General features: G+C 54.0%; 1 protein-coding gene across 2 annotated transcripts in view; it reads right to left on the bottom strand.

The window, feature by feature from the left end:
- Nucleotides 1-889: 889 nt before the first annotated feature.
- GTF3C1 (general transcription factor IIIC, polypeptide 1, alpha 220kDa) overlaps nt 890-18,209 on the bottom strand; it is an 81,854-nt gene continuing 64,534 nt past the window's right edge. For both annotated transcript variants that reach the window (XM_012645002.1, XM_012645003.1), the window contains exons 28-37: nt 18,034-18,096; nt 16,754-16,847; nt 12,020-12,192; nt 10,485-10,772; nt 9,572-9,831; nt 5,627-5,907; nt 4,813-5,335; nt 4,044-4,095; nt 2,800-2,992; nt 890-2,007 (exon numbers count right to left, since the gene is read on the bottom strand). In XM_012645002.1, the coding sequence (XP_012500456.1) occupies nt 1,795-2,007; nt 2,800-2,992; nt 4,044-4,095; nt 4,813-5,335; nt 5,627-5,907; nt 9,572-9,831; nt 10,485-10,772; nt 12,020-12,192; nt 16,754-16,847; nt 18,034-18,096 (2,140 nt within the window). In that variant the 3' untranslated portion in view covers nt 890-1,794. The remainder of the gene's footprint in view (nt 2,008-2,799; nt 2,993-4,043; nt 4,096-4,812; nt 5,336-5,626; nt 5,908-9,571; nt 9,832-10,484; nt 10,773-12,019; nt 12,193-16,753; nt 16,848-18,033; nt 18,097-18,209) is intronic.

Genomic DNA, 18,209 nt, shown 5'->3' with positions numbered 1-18,209 from the left:
TGCCCAGCCTTGGCTTCTCCCCCAGGACCGCGACCCCCAAGCCGTCTCTGTCCCTCCTCACCCAGAGGCCTGGCTGGGGTGGCCAGGGCCTGGTCCCGGGCAGGGGGAGGACGCAGGCACCGGGTGGGAAGTTGGCCGGGTCGGGGGCCATAAGGTCCAAAGTCCCCCGGAGGGGCTGCAGGTGGGTGTGAGACACAGATGACCAGGCTGGGACACATCCGCCTACAGGGAGCAGCCTCTACTCAGCACTTCCGACTGTCACATGCAGGAAGGTAAGTCCACTGTTGCTGGAACTTTCCATTTTTCCAAGAGAAGACAGAAATATGAATTTTTTTTAAAAAGGTGAAACTTCCAATTTTTTTAAATGTTGGCAACTAACTGAAAAAGAAATGTAAACAATGGTGCTGAAGAGAACGTCAAGGGGCCTCGTCTGTCCCGCAGGCCTGTGACTTGCGTGACCTGCTGACAGCGCCGCGGTGCTGAGCCCGCCGTGGGCCTGCGCTGGGCTGGCAGCTGCCGGACACAGGTGGGCGAGCCGCTCTGGGCAGGGACAGGCCCGGCGCCAGCTGGGAAGGCAGGAGGGCTTTTGAGGCCGAGGGGGCAGGCGAGGGGGCCGCCCGAGTCCCTCTCATCCCCAAGGACGGCCGTCCCGCCCGCTTGCTGAAGCCAGGCCTGGGGTCGCTGCGCTCAGCACCGGCATCGCCCCCGTCCCTGGGTGTCCCTGGGGACGCCATTCCTAGATGTTGCACAGCTGGAAGCAGCTCGTCCCCCAGAAAATCAACAATTCTTTAGGACGCACAAAACTAAATGCATTTGCTTCACTTTAATTAAAAAATAAATACATGCCGAGGGACTTTTTTTTTTTTTTTAATGAGGAAAAAGGTTAAAGAACAAATACAAAACAAACAAAGCCAAATCCTACAGGCACTCCTCATGTCTGGGGCCAGCAGGAAATCGCCGGCCAGGCGGAGAAAGCCGGGCACCCAGCCCAGCGGGCCTGCCAGGTGACCTGCGAGGCCAGAAAAGGAACCCCAGCTCCGCTCTGGGTGGCTCAGTCCCAGCTGGGGCGGGATGTCCTGCCTGGGGAGGAGCTGTGGTCTCTGCGAGGGCCCCCTGGAGGCAGGGAACACCGCCCTGGTGCTGTGACACATCTCCCATGAGGCCCTCCCTCTCGGTGGTGCCTGGGCACGCAAGGACCCAGGAGTCTGCCGAGGCGGCTGGAGGCTGGAACGTGAGGTGTGCGTGGGCGGGGCGACCCCGAGGCCCCATGCATCCCCGATCACGGCTCTGGGGTGTGCACGGAAGGCCAGTGCCTGGCAGGCAGCTCTGCTCCCAGACGGCAGCCCCTCCTCAGAAGCCCTCCAGGACCCCTCAAAACCAACCACAGCCCAGGTTCCAGCGTCAGCCGCACACAGCGCCACTGAGAGCAGGAAACAAGCAGCGGCCGTCAGGGGCTGAGACCACAGGAACAGGAGGGGGCAGCGGAAGGGCCACAGTCCCCGCAACTGCTCCACCACATCCCAGCCCGGCTGGGACAAGAAGCACCAACTCCCAGTGTGATAAAGCAGGTTCCCGAGGAGCAGCCCCGTCAGAGCCTGGGGACAGGCCGGTGGGGGGCCTCCTTCCAGAGTTCCAGGACAGTGGGATGCACCTGTCAGGCACTGCAGTACTGTCCCCGGTGGCAGGAGGCTCGGCACAGACGGATGTCCTGGGGCAGCAGTGGGGTCTGCCGACCACCAAGTGGGGCCAGCGTGGCAGCGGCGGCTGGGAGGGGAGGTGACGCCCACAGGTGCCCTACAAGTGGATCCACTTGTTCCAGTTGACCTCGTGGGGGAACACGCGGCCCAGCCGGAGGGTGCAGTCCAGCGTGGGCTCATAGAACGCCGTGGGGCTCTCGCCCGGGCTGGAGGGGGCCTCCGCCTCCTCCACCTCGGGCTTGGAGAAGAGCGAGACAGGCTTGGGCTTCCTCAGCAGGCGCTTCCTGATGCAGCCGAGGGATTCCAGGCCCTGGAGACACCACGAGACACACAAGTTACAGGGGCACCTGAACTCGGCCTTGAGAGACAGGTAGGGATTTACCAGCGGGGTTCAAGCAGAAGGCCAGGGCAGGGGAGGGAGCGGCGTGAGCAGTGTCTGTACAGTGCTGGGGCCACCGCAGGAAACGCCAGTGCCGGAGGACAGGCACATAGCAGGGGCTGCGGATGGGCTTCTGTGAGCCAAGACTGGCTTCCGGGTGGGTTCTGTTTGTTTGGCCTGTAAGCACCTTAAAGTTGAGGAAATTTCACAGTGATCTTCAAGCTTCCAGCTTCCCAAGGAGCTGGAGCCCTGGGCATGCTGGGCCGTGAGCGAGCCGGAGGCAGCTGCCCTCAAAAGGCAAGGTCTCTCCTCGCCGCCCACCAGGGCGTGATGCTTGTGTACCTGTGCGCCCCCGGGGGCTGGGGAGTTTGTGACCCCGGGTACAGAGAAAGCGTCGGAGGCAAGAACACCAGGAAAGCCATCTTTCAGCTTGGGTGGCAGCGTGGACCTGCTGAAGGACACTGTAGGGATGGCCCTGGGGGCAGGAGCCCGGCTGGGGCTGCCGGGGGCAGAGTGCTGGGAACAGGGCTGGGGACACAGTGCGAAAGGCAGGTGAGTTCACAGGTGGCACCTGTCAGCCAGGGCCTTTGCTGAGGGTGGAGGAGGGAGCTGCAGGCGAGGTGGAAGGTGGGACACCGGAGCAGAGGCCTCCTCACCTGCTGCACCCCAGGAGTGCACCCAGCCACCCCTCAACCCCCCATAGAGCCCCAGCAGGGCCCGCACCTGGAGCAGCTCCCGCACGGCGACGGGCTGCAGGACGCCGTGGTAGTGGCGCAGCAGGCAGCTCTCAGGGACGCCGGGCCTGGTCATGATGTGGTACAGCATGGCCTCCATCATGCCCTTGCACACGGGCATGTTCAGGTGGCCGTCCACGACGCGCCACGGGCGGCCGATGAAGCAGATGCTCTCGCAGTCCCTGTAGGGTGAGTAGTCGGCGTCAGGGCTCAGTGGGGCAGAGAGGCGGCAGCTTGTTCAGGGCTGGGGAACGTCCATCTTCTGTTCTCTGGCCTCCCCCCTCCCTCCTGGCCGGACAGAGGGGCCCACGATGGCCAGCTGAGGGCGCCACAGTGTGGGGACCTGTTCAGATGTAGCTGTAGCCAAGGTCACGATGAACCCATGGCCCCTGGGTCCCTCCACACTGGCAGGGGAAGGACAAGAGTTAGGGCTCCACCTGGCACCCTGGGCTAGTGGCTGCTTCCACCCGGCCAAGCTCACACAAGTCATCATCCAGAAGTTCTGCTCTGTGCCATCTGCAGGGTTCCAGACACACTTTCCTCTGAACAAAGGTTTCTGCTACTAAACCAGGGACTGATCTGCCACATGGGGCCCGGAGTGCCACGGGCCCCAGACTAGCTGGACACTTGGCTCTGACTGCCATGGCTGGGCTGTGGCGGGGCCGTATGTGAACTCCTCGGAGCTAGGGCCCAGGGAACTTGGGCCCTGCCCTGCTGAGGACAACACACCTGTGGGAGGCGCCCCTCACCGGAAAGGCTTCTGTGGCCTCTGAGCCACCTCCCAACCCTAGGGCACAGCAGTCCCGGGTAGAAGGTGCTTATCCCTGAAGAGGAGGCTGCCGGGACCAGCACTGGGGCACTCTGGGCTGATCTGGCCTCGCACTGGCTATGTGACCTTGGGCAGGAGCAGTGCCTCTCTGGGCCCTCTGCTCATCTGTAAGATGGGAATGAGGGTCCCTGTGGGCTGTCAGGAGCCCTAGTGACAACGTGAAAGCACCTGGCTCAGGGTTCTCAGCCAGCGCTACGCGCATTCTGGAACCACAGCCCGCTCCAGGCATATCTGGGTGCAGTGAATGCCCAGCACACCTAGTCCTTGCCCACTGTGCTGGGCAGACTGTCCCAGCCCGCATCTCCATCAGAGACCTTCACGTGAATCCTTAACTCTCGGTCCCCTGTCAGGAACCCTGAGGACACGCTTAGGCCTGCCCCAGGCCCCAGCGGGCCCACACTCACCTTTCCCGTGCTGCCTGGGAGAGGCCGCCGGCTCCAGAACTCTCTGCCAACCCTGGTGGAAGAGGAAAGGACAGGAGGGACTCAATAGGCGGGAGGAGCCGTCTTTCCTCCACTCATCCACGCCGGCGCTGAGCCCACCGTGTGTCGTGTGCCGGGCACTTCTGGGGTGACACAAAAGGACAACGATCCGTCTCCTCTCACAGCGCCCGTCCTCAAGGAGGCTGGGCCTTGGAGGCCGACGCCAGCACGTGACACGAGAACACACCACAGCGTGCGAACGTGCAGAGCTGGCTCCCAGGCCCCGAGGAAGCCCCGTGCTGGAGGAAGCCAGTGAATACCCCACTTCCATCCTGATGCCCTCACCACAAGGGTGGTGTGCAAAACCCCTAGGCAAACCCCCAGGAGAACAAGACACCAAGAGAAAGCACAGGAGAAAGCCGCTGTCGACCCCAGACAGAGCGGGAGGGGAAGGGTGAGTCTCGGCATGGTGTGTCTGCCAGCCTGTCTGTCGCACCACCCGGCCAGAGGCCTGCAGCTGGGACTCAGTGGTCCCTGTGGGCGTTTGGGAGGCCTTCTGCCCTCCAGTGGAAATACACGTACAGGCAAGATCGTCTGCCTCACCTCAGGGTGTGAGCTCTGAAAAGCTGAAGCCCTTCTATGGCCGGTGGCAAGAGGTGCCCCATCTTCGGGGAAAGGTGTGGGCCAATCAGGGCGAGGGCAGAGAAGGGGAGTGGAGTGGGGTAAGGTGGGGCATGGGACAAGGTGGTACCTCTAGGGTCTTCAGAGCCTTCTGGAAGCTGGGCCTGACAGCTCAGCTGCTCCTGGCCGGGGGAGATGGACACCCCAATAGCCTCTTGGTCCTCCTGTCCAGCTACCCCTGCAGCAGTGTCTTCCAGAGCTGGAGGCGGAGCTGGGGCCTGGCTTTCTGCCTCCTTTTCTGTCCTGGGCCCGGGGCTGGGGCTGGGGCCCAAGCGCGTGTCCTCAAGTGCAGGCCTCTTTGTGGGGGGCTTCTGAGTACCCTCAGCATCGGCCTCCCCGCTCTGATCAGCCCAGCTGGCACGCCTCTTGGCGCTCTGGGGACCCTGAGAAGGCGGTGCTGGCCTCTCAGGGCTGTCCTCACTGGAAGGCCCCTCCAGGGCCTTGGCCAGGGGATCTTCTCTTTGGGCGTCAGCCTCCTCCTCTTTGCCTTTTAGCCGTACCGAGTGCAGGAGCCAGGGCTGGGCGGCGGCCATAGCCACCAGGCGAACGGTGTTGCCGCCAACTTCCAGCACCTGCTGTAGCTCCACGAGGTCCTAGAGAAAGCAGGAGACACGCTGGGTCAGCCTGGGAACCCAGGATCGTTGGGACTGGCCTGACGGGTGGCGAAGGGAGTGGTCTACCCTGCCTAATGTGTTAGGTGTCCTGAGCAGGTGGCAAGCCCAGCTCCATCAGGACAAGGCCTGGCTTCTGGCCCTGGGGCAGTGTCCTTCCCTCTCTCCACTCAGTGTGGCCACTCATGAAACAAGTCCATTTGCAGAGTGCATCTGCCTGGGAGCTGAAAGTTCTGCTTTAATGACACCAGGAGAGCCTAAAGCGCAGCTCACCTTGACGCAATCTGTGAACGTCCGGGTGCGCTCGCTGCCTGTCTTCTCGAGGGTCGAGAAGTGTCTGCGCAGCTCCTCCTCATCAACCCCGAAACAGCCCGAGGCCACAATGGCTTCCCGGATCTCCAAGGCAGCAGACACATCTTCAGGTTTATACCCGGACAGCTCCAGCTGGCGGACAAGCTCTTCTGAGCTGCAGGTGTTTTCTTGGGGGTTTATCAGTCTGGTGAACGTGGCAGGTAGGAAGGAAATTCCTGCTGTTAGCTCGTCCAGAGAGGTGGCTGCGAGGATGAGGAGGAAGATCAGAGGCAGCTTGACAGAAGCCCCTCCCCAGACCCGTGCACAAGCGACACTGAGGCAGGGCAAGCTCCGGCTCCAACTCATTGTTCCCCAAAGCCGCAAGGTCACCTTCTGGGTCGGCATGCCGGGCCCCTGCCAGTCAGGGCTCCTGAAACTCTGCCCAGGGTCCGTGACTGCAGCTACTGGACAAGATTTGCCCTGGCCCGTGATCCTCCTGCTCGAGATGTAAGGGGAAGGCACAGAGGCCAGGGATGGGATCCGAGAATGATAAACCCCAGAGCTCTGGAGGGCAGGGCCTTGACCAGGGCTGCTCTTGTCCCACCCCTTCCTGCAGCTCATGCGCTTACTACTCGTTCTCACTTCTGCCTACACTGGCCAGGGCTGCTTTCTCTTGCTTCCTATAAAAGATGTCTGTGAAGGCCACAGTCTATAGGTTAGCACTACATTTTTGCCTGGTTCAAACTCTAGACAAAGCGCAGAATTCAAATTGTGGTTACGAAACCGGCTGTAAACACCCTGAATCTCAACAATGCACCTCGCTTTATCGCACCTCACAGATACTGCATTTTTAACAAACAAGGTTTGTAACAATCCTGTGTTGAGCAAGTCTATTAGTACACCATTTTCCCAACAGCATGCGCTCATTTTGTAGTCTTTGTGTCACGTCATGGTAATTCTTGCAATATTTCAAACTTTGTCATTATTATATTTATTATGGTGATCTCTGATCAGTGATCTTTTATGTTACTACTGTAATTGTTTGGGGGCACCACAAACTGCACCCATGTAAGATGGTGAATTTAACTGATACATGTTGTGTGGGACCTGACTGCTCCACTGACCAGCCGCTCCCCATCTCGCTCCCTCTCCTTGGGCCTCCCTATTCCCTGACACACAACAATATTGAAATTAGGCCAATTAATAACCCTATGATGGCCTCTAAGTGTTTAAGTGAAAGAAAATGTCACTTCTCACTTTAAAGCAAAAGCTAGAAATGATTAAGCTTAGTGAGGAAGGCATACTGAAAGCCCAGATAGGCCAAAAGCTAGGGCTCTTGTGCCAACGGTAAGCCAAGTTGTGAGTGTAAAGGAAAAGTTCTGGAAGGAAATTAAAAGTGCTACTCGAGTGAATAGTAAGAAAGCAAAGCAACCTTATCATTGTTGATACGGAGAAAGTTTTAGTAGTCCGTATAGAAGATCAAACCAGCCACAACGTTCCCTTAAGCCAAAACCTAGTACAGAGCAAGGCCCTACCTCTCTTCAATTCTATGAAGACTGAGAGAGGTGAGGAAGCTGTAGAAGAAAAGTTGGCAGCCAGCAGAGGTCGGGTCATGAGACTTAAGGAAGGAAGCCAACTCCATACCATAAAAGGTAAAGCAGCAAGTGCTGGTGTAGAAGCTGCAGCAAGTTATCCAGAAGATCTAGCTAAGATCATTGATGAAGGTGGCCACACTAAACAACAGATTTTCAATGCAGATCAAACAGCCTTATATTGGAAGAAGATGCCGTCTAGGACTTTTGCAGCTAGAGAGGAGTAGTCAATGCCTGGCTTCAAAGCTTCAAAGCTTCAAAGGACAGAATGGCCAACTCTCTTGTTGGGGACTAATGCAGCTGGTGACTTTAAGTTGAAGCCAGTGCTTATTTTCCATTCCAAAAATCTTAGGGCCCTTAAGAATTATGCTAAATCTATTCTGCCTGTGCTCTAGAAATAGAACAACAAAGCCTGGATGACAGCACATGTGCGTACAACATAATCGATGACAGCACATCTGCTTACAACATAATCTCCTAAATATTTTAAGCCCACTGTTGAAATCTACTGTTCAGAAAAAAAGATCCATTTCAAAATATTACTGGTCATTGACAATGCACTTGGTCACCCAAGAGCTCTGATGGAGATGTACAAGGAGACGAATGTTGTTTTCATGCCGGCGAACATGACATCCATGCTGTAGCCCATGGATCAATGAGTAGTTTCGACTTTCAAGTCTTATTATTTAAGAAATACATTTCATAAGGCTATCACTGCCATAGATAGTGATTCCTCTGATGAATCTGGGCAAAGTAAATTGAAAACATTCTGAAAAGGATTCACCATTCTAGACACCATTAAGAACATTGATGACTCACGGGAGGAGGTCAAAATAGCAACTCAACAGGAGTTTGGAAGAAGCTGATTCCAATCCTCATGGATGTCTTTGAGGGGCTCAAGATTTAGTGGAGGAAGTAACTACAGATGTGGTAGAAATAGCAAGAGAACTAAGATTAGAAATGGGGCCCTAAGAATGTGACTGAATTGCTGCAAGCTCGTGATCGAACTTGAACAGATGAGGAGTTGCTTCCTAAGGATGAGCAAAGAAAGTGGCTTCTTGAGATGGGATCTACTCCTGGTGAAGATGCTGGAAACATTGTTGAAATGACAACAAAGGATTTAGAATATTCCATAAACTTACTTGGTAAAGAAGTGGCAGGCAGGTTTTGAGAGGACTAGCTCCAATTTTGAAAGAAGTTCTACTGTAGGTAAAAATGCTATCAAATAGCATCACATGCTACAGAGAAATCTTTCGTGAAAGAAAAAGTCAATCGATGACGCAAACATCATTGTTGTCTTAGTTTAAGAAACTGCCACAGTCATCCCAACCTTCAGCAACCACCACCCTCATCAGTCCACAGCCATCACCAGAGGCAAGAGCCTCCACCAGCAAAAAGATTACAACTGGCTGAAGGCTCAGATGATGGTTAGCATTATTCAGCAATAAAGTGTTTTTTAATTAAGGTATGCACATTATATTTTTAGGCACAATGCTATTACACACTTAACAGACTACAGTACAGTGTGGATACAGCTTGCTAAGATCGAGGCAAACGCTTTGCATATGCACTGGGAAACCAAAAACATTCACGTGACTTGCTTTATTGCGATATTCACCTTACTGCGACGGTCGAGAACCGACCCTGCAATATCTCTGAGGTGTGCCTGTGCACATAAAGGTAAGTCAGCCAGAGGTGGGGAAGGGGGACAATGTAGGGAATTAAAGGGGCCCTAATATTACGTCGCAGGAGGAGAGAGGGCCTGCCTGAAATTGAGTGCGTGGGGAACTGTGGTTTGGTAAGTTATTTAAAGTTTCAAAGGTCATCAATAGAAGAACTAAAATTGGAAGTAAAGGAGACAGGAGATCACGACTGTGAGAAGAATACTCATCTATCCTACCGGGGTCAAAAGATACATTTCCTAAAAGTGGAGTTCAGAGTCACGGAGTTAAGTAAGCCCCAGGAGATTGAGACCAGGAGCAGTGAGGAGGCCGCCGTGGAGAGCGGGCAGTGGGGCGTTCGCCTCCTCAGGGGCCTCCACCTGGCTGCTGGCACCTGCCTGCATGACTATGATTAAAAGACAGGAAGAGGCGGCATGCTGAGCTCTTCCACAGAGGTGTGGGCACAACACTGTCACCTGAGAAGGTGTCTCAGGACACGCTCTCCTTGAGTCAGCTGTAAGAATGGGAGTGTTTTTCTTCACATCGGCTGTGGCTGCACACCTGGCCTTTGGAGCCTGAAGGTGCGCATCTCTGGCCTGGGTCACAGGACAGGCCAAAGGGCCTTTCTGGCTGATGGGCGAGCCCCTTCCCCAGCCCCAGGGGGGAGCACTCACCAGTTGGCCCGAGCTGGGTGGGCACAGGGGTGCGGCGGAGCCGGAACTTCACTTGGCAGGAGTTGACCACGATGCTGTCGTTGGGGTTGAGGTTGCGGGTGCTAACAATGCCAGGGGAGTAGTAGCCCCTCATCAGCAGGTAGTTGGTGTGGGAGGCCTGGGCGGGCTTCACCTCCATGCTCCGGCGCTTGCCCCCTGAGCCTTCGTCCAAGTCTTCCTCTTCATCCTCGTCATCCTCCAAGCCGCCGTCCTTTCCCAAGCTGGAAGAGAACCGAGACCTAGACGCCCGGATCCAGGCCAGCCCGGCGGCTGCCCAGGCAGTGGTATCTGGCTGTGCTCTGTTGCTGAGGCTCAGCGTGGTCTGCTGCTCCACACCCACCTCCCTCTTCCCTTTCCGCACACCTCAGTGACCCCTGGTCGCACATCTGTGACTTTGCAAGGGCTGTTCCTTTTGCCTGGATCACTGCCCAGAAAGCACTTGCTTTCCCATGAAGTCCCAGTTCAGCTGTGAGGCCCTCAAGGAGTCTGGGTCAATCCCACCTTCTCTTCCCACCCCTGCCCCACCCTGCTACACCGTGTCCCCCTCTTTGGCAGACTCCCATGGCAACTGGGAGGCCCCAGCAGAGGACGCCATGGACACTGTCCTGTCATTCCTAGTTACTGATCTGGGAAGCCCTGTCCTGTGAGCTCCCTAAAGGCACCGCTACACCCTGCTTGTCTGTGTCTGGCAAACGCCTCGCACAGTGCTGGACACAAAGCAGAAACACTCGGTACATGTCTATTGAGTGAGTAAGACAAGATGACTGAGGAAATAAAGTTGCCTGAAGCTCTGAGAACACACTCGAGCCCAGACTGTGACCAGAGCAGCATGCACAATGCCAGGTGTCCCACCTCTGTGACTCTGGGCTCTTACCTCTTAATGACCTCATTCTCCACCATGGAACTGTCCACCACTATGATCTGCTCTGGGATCCTGACATCCACGGACATGAGGCCCAGAGAGAAAAGGGTCAGGGCAGCCACACAATGCCCTCCAGGGCCGTCCAAAGAAAATGCCACCATGTCATTTGTGGAATCGTTGTTATCCTGGTCTTTGAAAGAAAAATTATCAGGCTGGTCCAACTTGCCGGCAGCCCGGATTCTGTCAAGAAACTGGAATGATTCCGTGCAGATGGTGCTTGGAAATCGCCATGTGAAAATCCTACACAGACAGACAGACAGAAAGGAAGGAAGGGCCCGACTGAGGACCAGCGATGGGATGAATCCATCTGGACGGGCTACGAGCACGTCAAATCATCATGGTGAAACCACACTCCCCCAGCTCTCCCCTAGAGCTCTCTTTTCCATCTCAAATGAAGGCACCGTGGGGGCACCCAGTGGTGTCCGTGTCTCTTCCCCACTTGCCCGAGCACCTTCGAGGGAGGGTCCTGTCTTTTTTCACCCAATGCTCCATGCCTCACCTGCAGGAGCTCACTATAAACAGCCGCTGAACTAGGGAAGAGGTAATAGCAATCTTCACACAAGACTGGCCCTGATTCACAGAGAGATGAGAGGACACTGTGTGTTCCATCTCACTGTCTCCATCTGGTGCCTGCAGAGTCAAGCCCCTGTCTCTGTCCGAGAGTGTGATGTTCCATGACTCTGTAATAACAGTCAGGGAGAAGGGATCCAAGACGTCTTCCTGATCTGCTGATCAGACCACAGCTCTCAGTTCAGACAAGGACGAGCAGTCCAGAGCAGCGGCTCCAGCTCAAACGGCCTTGCTGGACTTGGGCCAACAAGGAGAGGTTTCAGGAAGAAGTGCCTGGAGCCACGTGCACAGGGATGGCGTCTTCAGGCAAGTGAATGCAGCCCCGACACGGCCTCAGGGCTGGCAAGGAGAACAGTGTGGAGAAGGGGAAGCTGTCAAGGCAATGGCTCGGGAACGATCTAAGGGACTTCCCCTGCGTGGAGGTAGAAGGCCGGTGGTGCCAGGCGTGCTGCACCGAGAGTGCCGTCCAGGAAGGAGCTCCAGGAAAATGCTCCTCTGAACGCTCCTCCACGCCCCAGCCCCGGCTGCCGGTGCTGCAAACAGGCCCGAGAGGCGGCACGAGAGCTGCAAAGCAGGAGGCTTCACAGGGCTTGGCGCTGTGAGGATGAGGGACCAAGCTTATGCCCAACCAGGAGGGTGGACTTCCAAAGGGACCAATTATTAAATTCGAAACTGACTTTACCCCATCTGACAGGAGAAGGGAAAACACCTACCTGTGAAAATGGCAATGCCCCCCACAAAACACTGCCAGTGTTCACTGATTCCCACACAGGAAGGAGGACAGGTGCTGATGAGGAAACTTCTTCCCAGCCCCTACATTCTCTCATGAAAACGGTGTTCTTTTGCTACTCTTTGCGGTCAGGGCGTGGCTCGGCCGCCGACCCTGGGCCAGCGAGGGCTCCTGAGCGGGCGCTCACCTGTAGTAGGTCTGGGATAACTGGTAGGACATGGGCACGAAGGGCAGGGCCCGGTTCTTCTTGGGGCCCAGCGTGTGGTTGACCCGGCGCCGGTTGACCAAGCTCCTTTTCTGGCACTCCATGAAGGCCTTCACGAGGGTCTGGTCCTTGTACTCCCGGTAGAGGCGGAAGGTCTGTAACACAGCGTGGCGAGGTGAACGAGGTTCTCCAGCCGGCCAGGGGATGCCTGAGCCAGAGCACGTGGACACACAGAAGCTACAGCTGACCCTTTAGAGAGGAAGTAGGCGATTGGGGACGAGGGACGGGGAGCTGGAGCTAACGCGTGTGCGTCCGGGCATGTGTGCGTGTGTGTGTGTGCACGCGTGCGCACGTGTGTGTAGCGGAAGCCTGGAGGAAGCAAGAATCCCAACTGTCAGACCATCAAGCCACACTTCCAGACACCACAGAGAGGGTCAGACAACTGCAGAGACAGGAAAGCTAGTCACCCCCAAGCCCATTTCTCTGGACACAAAGACGCCGGGAGTCAACAGAATCATCTCAGCCAATCCTATGTCCCTTAGACTCTCGCCCAAGCATCAGTATATCTGGTTGGCTCTACCTTCTACACGTCCTCAAACGCATCTCCACTGGCCCCATCTCGTCCCTGCCACCGCTGTTCCCCACCAGGTAACTCGTCTCCCTACTTCTTTGTGTCACCTCCCCCCCGGCCCCTGATCATTCCCCACAGCAGCCAGCGTCACCCTTGGATGCCTACATCAGACCACACATTCCTGCCCTGCTTTGACATCCCAAGGGCTTGTCTGGCAAGTGGAGCAGCATCCAGTCCTTACTAGGACAAGAGGGAACCTGGGGAGGGAGACCCTGCCCGCCTCTCTGGCCTCACCTCCTCCAACTCCACCCCCAGCCTCCCTACCCTTCTTACTTTTCTTGAAAAAGCCCAGGCTTTCCACCTCGGGGCCTCTGCACTTGCCGCTCCCGTCAGTCTTTGCATGGCTGACTTCTCAACATTCGAGTCTCAGCTCAAATATTTCCCCTCAAATAACAAATCCTTCTCCAACCTGCTCCTCTGTGGTCAACTGTATTACATTATCCTACTTTATCTTCTCATAGCAGCTACCTCTACCTGAAGTGACCTCAGGTCACTTATGCATTGTCTGGAAGTCCCAGGAGAGCACAGATTTAACTCTGGCTGCTGCCACCAGCACCCACTGCCCACCTGGAGCACTACATGGAAGGAGGCCCCTCTACTGGCCATACCACGTGACTTCATGGCTCAGCCAGCAAAGTCTCACAGACCTGGCCCCACCCAAAGGAAGAGCCAATCAAAGGACGCAGGCCCAGCAGGGACTCTGTTACTCCAAGTTTCCACGAAGGGTTGGCTCAGCCACCAACAGCTCCTGAGTGTCTGGCACATGCCAGCCCGAGAATCCTACCAGGCTGTCTCCTCAAAAGTGCTGGCCAAGAAAAGTCACTGTCATGGTCTAAGGATTTTAGGCTCAGAAGGTTCTCTCTGGCACCACCCCCAGGGCCTGAGTGACAGGAGACTGAGACACACGGCCTTTAAGTGCTCCTCTGAGGTCATACAGCCAGGCAGGGGTGGAACCACGGAGAGAACTGCGACCTCACCCCTGTACCTTTCCTCCAGCGGAGGGACACAGGGGACAGGGAGCCAGAGCAGTGGTCATCTGGGGTTCTGAGGGTGTAGGGTGGTGTTCTCTGGAGCCTGCGGGATGGAGGCCTGTGCAAAGTTGCTTCCTCTAGATGGCACTGGGTGTGCGTCAGTCCTGGGTGTGCACTCTCAGGCCTTATGCGGAGAAACACTGTACCCAGGCAGAGGGAAAGAAGTAGGGGTGGCTGTTATGTCATCGTTCCTTCCCCACAGAGCACTGGAGTGAAGCTGGATCCAGCTTCTCGTGACAAATTTTCTGTGACTTTTGCTCTTCACTTCCATTTGAAGATAATTAACGAATGAGCAGATTCCCCAAACATCTGCTGCTGTGGAACAGGAGGGCTCAGACCATGTACGATGAGTTGGGGAGTGTGGGCCAGCCCCTCAGATTTCCCTGTCACAGGCACAAAGAACCCACAGCTGCCTGGCAAGCTCCAGGTCTTTCACCTGCTTCCTGGAACCCTGAGCTGCAGGGGGGACCTAATGGGGTCCCCATCGGGGCCCTGACATCATTGCTATCGGCCTTCCAGTCCTCACTGCCAGATCTTGGGAGTCACTAAAGAAGCACCTGCTTCCTGCTAGCCAGGTCATCTTTCTTGGGTGACCTCCCACATCCCTGGGGATGGAGGCAAAGCAATTGGCCCTTTGGCACCACCCTTTAGAGTGCAGATATGATACTACATGGAGATGGAACTGGAGGAGGAAAAGGCAGCAGGATGACACTGGAAACAAGGCCTGGCTGGACAGCAGGAGCCTGGTTTTTTCCATTAACTGATTGTAAAGTTAGTTTCTCCTCTCTGGGGCTGGTCTTTCTTGTTTGAGGGGGTGGTGGGAAGGAGCCCTGAGATCCCTTACAGCTCTGACACACTGCTGAGCAGAAGAGCTAGAAGGTCCACTCCATAGCCACTGGGCTGTCAGAAATTTGGATTCTTGTGTGTAATGTTGGAAGTAAACCAAAGAAAAAAATTTTTTTTTTTTTTTTTTTTTTTTTTTTTTTTTAAAGCAAGTGTGAGTCCAACAAAACAAAGCCACAGGCTAGATGTGGCCTGTGGGTTATCTTGGACTCCTGCCCTACACTACTCGCTCTTGCTCTCCGCATGATCAGGCTCAGACGGAGCTTTGCTTTCTCCGTCTGCACAATGCTAGGGTGGCAGAGGGATGCACGGCACTGACACCAGCCTCCTGGTCTGAAACGTATACCCTTTACTGCGTGTGAAACAGGCACAAGGAAATAAAATGCAGGGCTCGAGTGCTGCCTGGCAACATGTGTATGGAGAATGTTTATTGGGCCTCTTGGATTTGTTGGTCCTAGATGTCCCTGCAGGAGGCCACTGCACCCCCGTGTGATGAATGAAAACAGGAGAGTTCAAAGGCACACTCAGCCTCGGGTCTGCAGAGGCCTGGGCATGGCTGTTAAAGGACTAGGGCCAGGGTGGTGTTCTGAAGCGAGCCATTCAAACCTGGCCACCTGTTTTCCTTCAGCAGCTCCCTTTTCCCGCAGCCCTCCCTCCCCACCCCCATCCCGCGTGGCCACAGTATCCCAGTGCCCCAGCTGGGTCTACAACCCATTTCCTTACGGGTGGTCTGTGGACCCCCGCATCAGGATCCAGGGGAGGGTGTGGCCCACACTTGTGAGGGCCCCACCTTCCAGCCCTGACTGGAGTCTCCGAGGGGGGGCTTGGCTCTGCATGCTATAAGAATGCTCCTGTGGACTCTGAGGCACCCCGAGTTTGGGACCCCACCCACCTAAGTGCATCCGTGGAACTAGAAAACACCATCCCTTTGTGTTCTTATTTTTTCCTCACATTCCAAACCAGGCTGACTTGTTAATATAAGCCAGAGCAGATTTTTAGGGTTAGAGATTAAATAAAAAAGTGAATCAGTTCTACTTGGAATTCATTTTTGTGAGGATTAAGAGCAAGGGAGAATGATGCCCCGGGCAGCACTGACTGGGGTGCAGGCCCCTCTCAGCCCCTCTATTGGGGTCTTGTGTGATGCCTGAGCTGTGTGGCCTTGGGCACGTATTAACTTCTCTGACCCTCAAGTGTCCATATTTGTAGAAGAGCAACAAGACCACCAATTTCCCAGGCTCCATATGGGGTTCGATGGGATCTGCCTTCCTCTATTTCATCCTCCTTCAGCCACAATGGAGGAGCAGCACAGATCTGCGTTCTCAGGAGACAGGCAACTCGCCGCCTAGAGAAAGGCAGCTTTCCCGTTCAGTGAGCTCCAACGACCAAAATATCTCGGCGTTTATAAGTTATAATTCGAAAAGATATGCTGTATGGCTCGATTACTTTCTTATTAATAGTTCCTTTGCCACACCTCATTTCCTCTTCTCCCTAATTTTCTGTCTTAAATATTAGACTTAAAACTTCAGCTTTTGGCTGGGTGCGGTAGCTCATGCCCTGTAATCCTAGCACTTTAGGAGGCTGAGGCAGGAAGATCGCTTGTGGCCAGGAGTTTGAGGTTGCGGTGAGCTCTGATGATGTCACTGCATTCTAGCCCATGCAACAGAGTGAGACCCTGTCTCAAACAAAGCAAAATCTCAGCTTTGGGAGGAATTTTGGAGGTCACTGGATCCTGTCCCCGTATTTCAAAGATGAGAGAGATGGAGAGATGTTGGTCAAGGGGTACAAAGCTTCAGTTACATGAGATGAATATGGAGAGCTGGAGAGCTAATGTACAGCATGGTGACTACAGGTGACAATACTGTACTGTATACTTGAAATGTGCTAAGCGGGGAGATCCTGAGTGTTCTCACCATTAAAAGAAAAGAGGTAACTATGTGACATGATGGATATATTAATTAGCTTGATTTTGGTGATTATTTCACAACATAGAGAAACATCAAAACATCCTGTTGTACATCTTAAATATATACTATAAAAATAAAGAAATATAAAACAACAAAAAAATAAAGACGAAAGATGCAAGGGCTGGTATCTTGGGGCAACTGGGCCCCCTGAGAGCCCCCAGCGGAGAAGAGCAGAGTCAACACCTCACCTGGCTCGGCCTCTGAGGGCCCCACGTCCCAGCTATGCGGCCAGGCAGCCGGTACCCACCTGAAACGACTGGCAGGACTTCATCTGACTGTCCGAGAGGGCCAGTGTGCTCTGGATGAGGTTCTGGAGCACCAGGAAGTGGATGTCATCCACGCTGAAAAAGAGGGGGCGGCAGGGCAACATGAGGCTGCAGGGTACCACTCATCTTGGGGGGATGCAATTCTCAGTTAAAAAAAAAAAGCTTTCAATCTCACGAAAATAACATGAATGCCAAAACTATTCACAAAATAAAATGAAATAAATGATGATTTTTAGGCTTAACTGGTCAATTTTTGTAAGAAAAAAGTTCCCATCTAGTGGATAAAGGGTGACATTCCTGACATTTGACAACTAACAAATGTAGTTAGTGCTTATATTTCCTTTCCCTCTAATTCTAAACAAGCTTTCCTCCTAAGAGAATAGGTTTCTCACCGAAATACAGAGCTAAAATCAAATGGAATATTGATTATCCAAGACGGAAAAATAAAAGCTGAGCTTTCTGAACAGAGTTTTCCTTGGAAGCTCATGGGTTGAGAGTTCGAATCCTTTCTCCAACCTTCCTTAAGGCTAGGCTAGTGACATTCGAGGTTAGGGGGTCCGAACTGTTTTCTATAAAGGGCCAGGTAATAAATATTTTAGTCTTTATTGACTACATGAACTTTGTTGCAACTATAGTTGACCCTTGAACAACACAGGTTTGAACTGCAGGTCCACTTATATGTGGATTTTCTTCTGCCTCTGCCATCCCTGAGACGGCACGACCAACCCCTCCTCCTCCTCCTCCGCCTACTTGACATGAAGATGAGGATGAAGACCTTTCTGATAATCCACTTCCACTAAATGAATAATAAATATGTTTTCTCTTTCTTATGATTTTCTTATTAATGTTTTCTTTTCTCTCTCTAGCTTTTTTTATTGTAAGAATACAGTACATAATACATATAACATACAGTGTATGTGTTAATCGACGGTTTGTATCAGTATGGCAGAATTCTGGTCAACAGTAGGCTCCTAGTAGTTAAGTTTCTGGGGAGTCAAAAGTTATATGTGGGTTTTTGACTGTGCACAGGGTTGGCATCTCCTAACCCCTGAGTTGTTCAAGGGTCAACTGTACTCAACTCTGATGTTCTCGCATAAAAGCAGCACAAGCAACACATAGAATGGGCACAGCTGTGTTCCAATAAAACTTTATTTACAAAAACAGGTGGTGGGCTGGATTTGGCCCTAGATTACCCCTGTGCTAGGTTGTAGGCAACCAAATCAAGTAGCAGAGGAAAGGTACTTTATGTATCAGTACTTGCCTATTAAGTTCATCCTCTTTCCTGATTCGATCTTTCTCGTCCCCAATTGCCAAAACTCGGTATCTGCACAAGAAACAAAAGAAGAGCATGTCAATGGAACAAAGCAGATCTTCACTCACTGGGCTGCTGCTTGCTCAAGATGGCCATTTATTGGCTAAAATGTTGGGCAAAATGTT

This window comes from Propithecus coquereli, unplaced genomic scaffold (genome assembly GCF_000956105.1).
Source record: "Propithecus coquereli isolate 6110/MARCELLA unplaced genomic scaffold, Pcoq_1.0 Scaffold223, whole genome shotgun sequence".
Taxonomy (NCBI): Eukaryota; Metazoa; Chordata; class Mammalia; order Primates; family Indriidae; genus Propithecus; species Propithecus coquereli.
This window is presented reverse-complemented; position numbering and strand designations above follow the sequence as displayed.